Below are 10,875 nucleotides of genomic sequence, written 5' to 3'. Positions count from 1 at the left end.
AGGAAAAACACCCATCTCTGATTTTATTCCATTACTAATTCAAATCCTGAATATTTCTAGATGAAGATTCTTCTGACAGAATTTTGAGAGAACCTTACATAGATTAGCTATTCTATTAGCTAATAAACTTGCTGATTTATCAAATTCTCCTACAGTTTAAAAAGTTTTTTTTTCGCTTAGTGGAAATAAAACTACAAAGTCTTACTATTCATCTGAGAAATAACCTTGCATAGAAAATCTCTTCAGTTCTGAAATTTTGTTTTATTAACGGAGCTACCAGAATGTTATCTCACAACCAGTTCATATTATATGAAAGTTCACTACAAAGCAGTCACCACATATTGAGGATTTTTCTAAATATAAAAGAAGTGGGTTTATAAAATGTTTACCAGACAAATAATTATCTCTTCATAACCTAGAAAGATGAATTATTTTTGTGATGATTTAATCCTTAGTATTTTGGATGTCTTGATGTTTCAAGTTTGATGCAATATAAAAAGCAAAGATTTACCTTTCCAACGGACACAATCTGGACCTGACTGAAAGCACGATAGCAATGAGTTACAGCAATCAGTCATGCAGAGGCAAAGAATAAAATCTGCTTTTTAAACAGCACACGTTCTCCACCTTAGACAAGACAAATTAAGCACTGGTTCCATCTTCTTCAATAACCCGATTCATGCTGGTGCCATGTGTGATGTGAGTCATGGGATTATTACTGAGATCTCTGATGCTGCTGTGTCTTGACTGTTCATTGAGCCGATGAGAACTACTATGCCTGGAGTGATCCGTTAGTCGCGACATGCTGCCATGAGGTAGTCTCTCCTCCATTCCTCTGTAACTGCAGGGTGTGTACCTGATGTAGGAGAGTTTATTTTGAAGTGGGAAACGGAACACACTTTGGAAAATAACACTAACAATTTTCATGACAAAGCCTAAGTGAAATGATTAGGAAACCAACAATAAGAAAGTAATAAATGACTTTTGATTATTTAATTTCATTAATGCTGTCGAATTATTGGCATGACCAACAAAAAAGAGGAGATAATCCACTCAGAATTATGGTCCTTTTCTCTGCAAAAGGACAAAAACTAAGATTAAGTAATGCTGACAGATTTGAAGCTACACTAAGGAATATTTTTTTCATTCAAATGGGTTTTGAGCAGTGGGGTGGGTTCAGGGAGAGAAGGAACAAAGAAATTGTGACATTGCCCCTGGGAGTCTAGAAGAGTGTTATAGTTGGCAGTAGAGCAAATTCAAATTTTACTAAAAGACTAGGATTGGAAGATGGAACATAAGAAATCAGAGGAAAAATTTGTGTAACCTAAAAAAATAAGTGAACTGGCAAGTAATGATGACAGTATGTGCTGAAAGCTTCTTTCCAAATAGCCCCGTTAACAGCTGAATTAACTACTTGTAAATTATCTTAATTACTTTTCCTTGGGCTTGAGGCTGTGAAGATGCTCTTTAGAAGCCACATGTAGTCACATATAGAAAGCTATATCCTAACACTTTGTAACCTATATTCATGCTAAAGTAAATTTGTTGTACCCTTAGCCAGAGACCCTGCTTGGAGTATGTGAGCTGTCTACACTGCTTACTGCAGGCAGTCTCCTCCTTCACTGTAGTTATCTTGAAAGGTAGCAGTGGGGGCTATTAAATTTTCTTTTGTTGCAGTCCTGACTCACTGAGTTCCGCCAGGAGGAATGAGAGATTAGCTCTAGGCCAGTCAAGGTCATGAAAATCAATTATAATTTTTTTTTATTAGTCCTTTGCTTATAGAGCTAAGATGCTATTTTTCAGCATTTCTTGCTTTATATTGTGCTCTTTCAGGGTGAGGACCATATTTTATTTATATTTTAATTGCTAGGCCTCAAGAAATATTTGTGTTAGATACTTTCTGTTCATACTTAAGCTAATACACATTTTTTGTACAAAGTTTTTGACTTAGGACAATAAAGTTCAAAGAAAACAGTATAATTTAAACTTCAATTAACATTAAGCTTTCAGTAATGTTTCTAGAAATAAATAGACTGTAGCAGGCTGGGTTTTTTTCTTAAAGTCATTAAAAGAACTAATCATAAGTAGCTGAAGATCTATTGGCTGTCAAAAAGCTAATTCATTCACCATTCCTTCATAATAATAATTATAACAAATTTCATGATTCAGCGTGAATCATTTATAAAAGTTAAAGATTTTAAAGATAGATTCAAACACCACAAGGTGATCTTCTAGCCTTACAGCAGTGCTTGTCAATGCTTTCATAGGTCATAGCGTGTAAAAGTTGAGAAGTCCTTTGAAAATTATTATTATTTTTTATTTTAAAGATGTGAGGTACGGTTCAGGGTTAGGTACATAAGTGGTCATCATACAGGTAAAGTATGGGTTCCCTTTGGTCCTCACTTTGCCTGCGAAAATTATTTTTTAAAAAAGCATGTTTGGGGCAGGCGACAAAAAAGGAAAAAGCATGTTTTGAGTAAAGCAAAAAAAAGATAAAGAACAAAAAGATAAATATTAAAAGTATCTCATGTTAATGGGTAAAAAAAGAATTTAATTCCTATGTATTAAAAGAAGGCTTGGCATGGTGGCTCACACCTGCCATCCCAGCACTTCGAGAGGCAGAGGTGGGGTTTTGCTTGAGCCTAAGAGGTCGCGACGAGCCTAGGCAACACAGTGAGACCTCGTCTCCACAAGAAACAAAGAAATTAGCCAGACATGGTGGCACACTCTGCGGTCTCAGCTGCTTAGGAGGCTGAGCCAGGAGGATCGCCTGAACCCAAGAGATCCAGGCTGCGGTGAGCCATGTTGGTATCACTGCTCTCTAGCCTGGGTGACAGAGTGAAACTCTGACTCAAAAAAATAAAAAATAAAAAAAATAGAGAGAGACACTTCACACTTAGCAGCTAAGTAGTTTTAAATGTGTACTGTATGTTCTGGTAAATAATGATTATGTTTGTAGATAAAAGCATTTCAGAATGGGTATATTACTCTATTTTAACAATTATTATTTTGCATAATGATTCTTGCGCTAAAACTGAATAGGTTTTTCCAAATATGACTTGGCAGTAGATTTGGAGATCTTTCCCCTCTCAATGGCTTCATAAGTATCTATTTCAAATAAATATGGCAAATGAAAAAGGCAAAATATGAACCAGTGTTCTAGTAATGGTAAGAGAATTAATTTAAAAAACACAAATCCTTAGATAAAAATATGAATTGAATATCTTCTAAAATGAAAAATAAACCTTTGAGTTACAAATAAGACTCAAAGGATATATTTTCATAGAAAAATTGCTATACTGAGTAATTATGTCTAATCATTTAAGTAACATATAGCCATTCACAAAAAATTTCAGAATATGAACAAACTGCCCATCAATAATTAGGAAGCAACTATACAGAAAAATAAGTTTAAATATAGTATTTAATCTCAATCGTACATGTAGAAATTATCAAATTTACTTATTTTTTGACAGTCTTTTAAGCCACCATGACCATCATCAACTCGAGTATATGGAAATGTACATTAATTTAAATATAAGCTTAGGCAAAACAATTAGGATGGTTAATTTGCTGCTGCTGCAAAAAAAGATAATATGGTATCTAGCAAAGTCAAAATGAAAAAAAACTTGAAGATGCTTTACTCTTTTTGATTCCTCATATTATTTGCTATCATTAATCTCAATCATTGAATTAACTGTAGTTTCACTAACATGTCCTTATTTATCCCGTAGCTTCCTCTTGTCATGTCATCTACTTACCAACCTAGTAATTCATTCCCAAACCTCCACCTACCTACCTACTCACCTACTTCCTTTTCTACCCATCTCATCTAACTACTCATTACTTATTCTTTGCAGTTGACACATATATGTAGGTATATTTGCCTAAGTCTATTTTATTTTTCATAGTACAGAGAGCTATAATTATCCATCAAGGAGTCTGGGCCAGAGTGAGTATTGGGTACTAGGGGTATGTGTGACCCCAAATCCAAGATGATAAGAGAATGGCCAAAAGAGTTAACATGCAGTTAAAAACTGACTGAAGCAGAAAAAAAATCTCCATGAGATGGCTTTTGAAATTATGAAGATCCTTGTTCAGACTTTTAGGTTCAACGTGGCCTTGGATTCTCTCAAATCTGCCTACAGTATTAGTATCATGTGCCACATTACAGAACACCTTTAGTAGGCTGCCACTGTAGCTGTGCCCTGAATTTCTGGGAAGCACCTACATTATTTCTAAAGTCATTATTTATTTGATAGTTTTGTTCACCCCTACTCTATGTGCCCCAGCAATGTGCTAGATACTGAGGAGGAATACAGTGATGCCCATCACCTAGTACTTATTCTCCAGAAGCTGCAGACTTAGCCAAAGAAAGACAATCGTACTGAAAAGAGATCATAACCAAAAGAATGATAAAGATAAAAAGCAATAAATTAACTACCATGGAAACTGAAATTCCTCAGGCTTTAAAGAATGAGTATGATTTTAATGAAGCAGAGAGGTAGGAAAGGCCATTACATGACAAGGCCATAATCTACCCTCTGGCTTTCATGACACTATACTTCGTATGTAGATTCCTTCATAAGCACTTTCTCTGAATCACATGCCCATTTTTCATCCTATATTATTACTGTAAATATTTATCAAAGTCTTGTTCTTAGTCTGTTTTTTTTTCTTATTGTGATTTAAGAGATTCTAAGTCACAAAATTAATTACCTTTTACATTGATGATTACAAACTTTCTTATCTGAGCTCCAGTTCTATTCAGATAACAGTAGCTAAAATCTCCTATCTTTAGCTGCCCTCAGAAATTCTCTACACAATATATACTTATCTTTTACCAATCATTCACCCTATTTACCTCCTCTAAGATATTTTCTTTTTTTTTTTCTGAGTCAAAGTCTCACTCTGTCACCCAGGCTGAGTGCAGTGGCACAATCACAGATCACCACAGCCTCGGCCTCCTAGGCTCAGGTGATCCTTCTGCCTCAGCCTCCTGAGTAACTGGAACTACAGGTGTGTACCACCACACATGGCATTTTTTTTTTTTTTCTGAGAGACAGGGTCTCATTACGTTGTCTATGCCTGGGCTCAAGTGATCCTCCTGCCTCGGACTCCCAAAATGCGGGTGAGGTCACTGGTGATGTTAGAGGATACAGTTTACGTAGGTAGAGAGGAGAAAAAGACTACATTTAACAAGGAATAAGGATGGAATAAATAGAATAGAACAATTTGAAATATTCATTTCAAAAATCTGGCAAGGAAAGAAAAAAAGAATGAATAAAAATCTATATCAGACTCAAAGAAAGATTGCTGCTCTTTTATGTTTTTAATTTTATTCTTTTGAGTTGGAGTCTCACCCCATCGCCCAGGCTGGAGTGCAATGGCACACTCCCTGCCACCCAGTGTTGAGCCGCTGGACTTCGGCAATCCTTCTGCCTCAGCCTTCCAAGCAGCCAGAACTACAGGTGTGTGCTACTGCGCCCAGCTAATTTTTAATTTATTATAGAAACGAGGTCTCGCCAAGTTGCCTGGGCTGGTCTCGAACCCATGTGCTCAGGCAATCCACTGGTCTCAGCCTCCCAAAGTGCTGGGATTACAGGCTGAGCCACCGAGTTAGGCCTATTTTTTATTTTTTATTTTTGAGCAGGAGTCTCACTTTGTTGCCCAGGCTGGAGTATAGTGACACACTCATGGTCACCATAGCATCAACCTGCTGGGTTCAGGTGATCCTCCTACCTCAGCCTTCCAAGTAACTGAAACCACAGGTATGCGCCACCATGCCCAGCTAATTTTTTTATTTACTGTAGAGAACAAGTTGCCCAGGCAGGTCTTGAGCCCCTGGACACAGGCAATCCTCTCACCTCGGCCTCTCAAAGTGCTGGGATTACAAGCTTCAGCCACTGTGCCTGGCCTAAGACTGCTGCTCTTTTAAACACAGGGTAGCCGGGCTCAGTGGCTCAGCCTGTAATCCCGCGCTTTGGGAGGCTGAGGTGAGTGGATTGCCTGAGCCCGTGGGTTCAAGACCCGTCTGGGCAGCGAGATCTCATCTCTACAACAAATCAAAAAATCAGCCGGGCATGGTAGCGCGTGCCTGTAATTCCGGCTACTTGGAAGGGTGAGGCAGAAGGATCGCCGGAGCCCAGCAGGTCGAGGTTGTGGTGGCCGGGAGTGGCCAGTGCACTCCAATCTGGGCGACAGAGTGAGACTCCAACTCAAAAAAAAAACAACAACAACAAAAACACAGGGTAGATGGCCAAGTTAGAAGAAAGCAAGTTGAGAAGAAAGAACAAAGTAAAAAAAAGAAACTATAGAGTATTAAGGAATCACATTCTATATTAGGTGGACAGGGAGAAGACTGAGAATGACAGGATAGAAAACAGTTGTAGAAACAGAGATGTTTTTGAGTGAATATAGAATGCTCTTGATTTAGGTATGAGAATTTTCATTCTTTCAATTTACCAAACTAGAAATCTAAAATGTGGAAAAAGAAAGAAAAGAAAATCTCTGGGATCTCTCTTTTCTCCAGCTGCTAATATTAATTTATCACTAACTCCTATCTATCTTCCTTCTAAATTCTTTCAGTTCAGCTAGTCTTCTCTTCCCACTGCCACTACTCACCTATAAGCCTTTATCATCTCTCACCTGAATTACTGCAAAGTTCCTAAGCAGTTTCTAATTGTAGTGACTTCCTCTTCAGATTAAACAAGGAACCCACAGCCAGGCTTCTCTCAAACATTGCTTCTGTGAAGCTTTTTTGGTAACCAATCCTTCCCCTCCATCACCAGAACTAATCACTCTATCCTCTATGTTACTAGTGTACCCAGTAAACAGAAGCTGGCAAGCTATGGCCTACTGGCCAAATCTTACCCCCTCCTGTTTTTGTAAATAAAGCGTCATTGAAATATTTGACTACATATTGTCTATGACTGCTTTCATGCTACAACAGACTTGAACAGTTGCAACAGAAACCATAGGAATAAAATATTTACTATCTGGTGCTTGATGGAAAGAGTTTGCCAATTCCTGCACTATACTATTGTATTTAAGTTTTACTTTCATTGTTCACTTACAGTAATAATAGAAGCTGGTATCTGGAACTTACTGAGACAGGCACTGTTCCAAGGAACTAGGTATGTAATCTCATTTAATTTTTACTAAAGGGCAGATATTATTACTATTTTCATTTACAGATAAGGAAACTGAGGCTTATTATTCTAGATCTACTTTCTAAACTGCAACACTACATTACCTTTCTAAATAGAGTGAAAAGCAAAGATAATGCCTAAGTCATCTTTGTACGCCCTGGGCCTCACACAGTGTCTGATGTAGTAGTTATTCCTTAATTGTTTATGAAATTAATCTTATGGCAGTAGCAGGAAACTGCGGGGGGCGGGGGAGGCAGGACTGACAGTAGTAGGAATCTGCAGGGGGAGGGGAGGGCACACCTCATCAACAAGGGTACCTGCATAATGAACATTTGTATACCTAACCTTGAATTGTACCCACATCTTTAAAATAAAAAAACTAAAAGCGAAAAAAAAAGAAATTAATCTTAATAAAATAACCACTTTCACACTGTACTCTTGCTGCCCAATTCTTACAGTAAATCCCACATTTCCTTCTTTCTTTCTTTTTTTTTGAGTCTCGCTCTGTCACCCAGGCTGGAGTGCAGTGACACGCTCACGGCTACCACAGTCTTGACCTGCTGGGCTCAGGTGAACCTTCCTCCTCAGCTTTCCAAGTTGCTGGAACTACAGACATGCACCACCACACCCGGCTAATTTTTTTATTTACTATAGAGACGAGGTCTCATCAAGGTGCCATGGGCTGGTCTCAAACCCATGGGCTCAGGCAATCCTCTCACGTCTGCCTCCGAAAGTGCTGGGATTACAGGCACAAGCCATCACTTCCAGCTAAATCCCACCTTTCTTACTGCATCAAATTTAAATTTTAAACTCCTCTGTCTGGCTCTAAGTGTGACCATACTCTGACAAAGTTCGAAGGCTTAATAATGTACAACTTCTATTTCAGAACTGGCTACTCTCTTTCTGAAACTGTCTGAGCATGATTTAGCTTATGAAATAGACCAAGCTCTTAAGGAGACTCACCTGCCATCACGTGACCTGTGGAGGCTGCCGTGGTAGCTGCTCACTTTGCTGTGGACACTCCCTGCTTTGCTTCTTTGGTCATCCACCATAGCCAGCTGAGTTGAAGAAGCATGTGTGGATGTTCCTTGAGTGGAAGTTCCCCTTGACTTTCTTATGACAGGAGTATTTGGATCCCTCAGGAGAGACTGAGCAAAATCAGGTTCCTGGAGTACCTGACGACTCTCGTTCACTATCCTAAACAACAAGAGAGCAAGTTTAAGATACATACTAACCTCCCTGTAAGCCAATAAGCAATACCTCTGTGCAATACTGATGTTAATTTTGAAATTAACTGCTCTCCAAATTAGGCCTTTGTAAGGTAACACCCTTGACAAAGGAAAGAATGTAACAAAAATTCATATCAGTCTGGCCCCTAAAGTGGCATGATGGAAAGAAGCCTGTGTTACAATATGGAAATCAGGATTTTGGTTCCAACTCTATCAATAAATATGTGACCTTACACAAGTCACTATCCCCTCTGTCTTTCATTTTCCTCAACTATAAAATGAAAGTAAGCCGGGCTTGGTGGCTCAGCCTGTAATCCCATGCCTTGGGAGGCTGAGGTGAGTGAATTGCCTGAGCCTGCGGGTTTGAGACCCGCCTGGGCAACTTGGCGAGACCTCATCTCTACAATAAATCAAAAAATTAGCCGGGTGTGGTAGTGCGTGCCTATAGTTCTGGTTACTGGGAAGGCTGAGGCGGAAGGATCGCTGGAGCCCAGCAGGTCGAGGCTGCGGTGGCTGGGAGCGGCCACTGCACTCCAGTCAGGGTGACAGAGTGAGACTCCAACTCAAAAAATAAATAAATAAATAAAAATAAAATGAAAGTATACAATCCCATCATTTCTCAAAGGTACCCTTCAGTTAAAGAAATGTGTAATTCTCAAGACACTAAAATATCACAAAGATATAACTATAAAACAAAAAAATTATTTTACTGCATGATTATGGAAGTAGTAGAGACTTTATTGTAGCACGGACACAACATTTTTTAATTTGTAAGGGCAGTTGTTTTCAGATTATAAGTTGATTTTATGGCAGAAAACAGTTGTTTAGTGCTGGTGTAAACATAAGTGGTCATAATAGAACAAAATAAAACAAAAAAGTAAAGCTGCTACAGTTACTCATGCCTGTAATACCAGCACTTTTGGGAGGCCGAGGAGAGAGGATTGCCTGAGCCCAGGGATTCGAGACCAGTCTGGGCAACTTGGCGAGACCTCGTCTCTACAATAAATAAAAAAATTAGCTGAGTGAGGTGGCACCTGTCTATAGTTCCAGCTACTTGGAAGGCTGAGGTGGAAGGATCACCTGAGCCCAGCAGGTAGAGGCTGTGGTGGCCGTGAGCATGCTACTGCACTCCAGCCTGGGTGACAGAGTGAGACTCCAGCTCAAAAAAAAAGAAAAACTTAAGAGGAAAAGTTTAAGGGGATGAATTATTGTCAAGAACAAAAGTTTTTAACTGCTATGAAAGGGTTTAAAGTAGATAAATGTTTATGATGATTAACAAAGCAGTAATTAAATTAAAATAAGAGCTAATTAAATAGTTGTACAGATCAGGGTCCTGTTATGTAAATAAATGCCTATGAGAACCAGATTTAAAGTTAAAATCAGATAAATAATTTAATTAAAAAAATAAAACTCCAACATGTAAACACTGAATCATATATTTAAACAGTACATAAATTATAAGTTCTCAAGTTACAAAAGAATTATTTATTTGTATTTATTTATTTTTTTTGAGTTGGAGTCTCACTCTGTTGCCCAGACTGGAGTGCAGTGGCTGCTCCCGGCCACCGCAGCCTCGACCTGCTGGGCTCCGGCGATCCTTCTGCCTCAGCCTTCCAAGTAGCTGGAACTACAGGCGTGTGCTACCACGCCCGGCTCATTTTTTGATTTATTGTAGAGATGAGGTCTCGCCAAGTTGCCCAGACGGGTCTCGAACCCACAGGCTCAGGCAATCCACTCACCTCAGCCTCCCAAAGTGCAGGATTACAGGCTGAGCCACCGAGCCAGCACAAAAGAATTATTATTGCTGTTGTTTTAGTGCTGGGGTAGAAGGTCTGAAGAAAGACTAATATTGAGTATTTTACATACATTCTCTTTTGATCCTCTTAATCATGTTATTACTGCAAACATTAATGACGTAAGAAGGTATTTCTAAGGGAATATTAGATATCTATTGACAATAGATACTGTAATCCCCATTTCGTAGACAAAATGAAGTCCTAGGAGATTAATCCTTTGCTGTAAAAATGTGGTCGAGGTTGGGCTCGGTGGCTCAGCCTGTAATCCCAGCACCTAGGGAGGCCGAGGCGAGTGGATTGCCTGAGCCCGCAGGTTCAAGACCAGCCTGGACAACTTGGCAAGACCTCATATCTACAATAAATCAAAAATTAGCCGGGCATGGTAGCACGCGCCTGTAGTTCTGGCTACTGGGAAAGCTGAGGCGGAAGATCGCCGAAGCCTAGCAGGTCGATGCTAGGGTGACCATGAGTGTGCTACTGCACTCCAGCCTGAGCAACAGAGTGAGACTCCAACTAAAAAAAAATAAAAAAAAAAAGTCTAGTCGAGTTGCTGGTAGGTGATCCATGAGATGTCTCCAAGTACAAAGGGTTAAAGAACTTTAAAAAACACACAAGAAAATCAGTTGTCAGCTAGGCTCCGGTGGCTCAGCCTGTAATCCTGCGCCTTTGGGAGGCTGAGGTGAGTGGATTGCCTGAGCC

At 39.3% G+C, this 10,875-nt stretch overlaps 1 protein-coding gene across 1 annotated transcript in view; it reads right to left on the bottom strand.

Annotated features, from left to right (window-relative positions):
• Nucleotides 1-246: 246 nt before the first annotated feature.
• Nucleotides 247-10,875, bottom strand: part of FZD3 (frizzled class receptor 3) — a 53,352-nt gene continuing 42,723 nt past the window's right edge. Inside the window, exons 5-6 of the mRNA XM_008069692.1 lie at nt 8,115-8,348; nt 247-856 (exon numbers count right to left, since the gene is read on the bottom strand). Of these exons, the coding sequence (XP_008067883.1) occupies nt 643-856; nt 8,115-8,348 (448 nt within the window). The 3' untranslated portion in view covers nt 247-642. The remainder of the gene's footprint in view (nt 857-8,114; nt 8,349-10,875) is intronic.

This window comes from Carlito syrichta, unplaced genomic scaffold (assembly GCF_000164805.1).
Source record: "Carlito syrichta isolate Samal-C Ts95f unplaced genomic scaffold, Tarsius_syrichta-2.0.1 Scaffold312190, whole genome shotgun sequence".
NCBI classification, from domain to species: domain Eukaryota; kingdom Metazoa; phylum Chordata; class Mammalia; order Primates; family Tarsiidae; genus Carlito; species Carlito syrichta.
The sequence above is the reverse complement of the archived record's forward strand: the minus strand, read 5'-3'. Positions and strand labels throughout refer to the sequence as shown.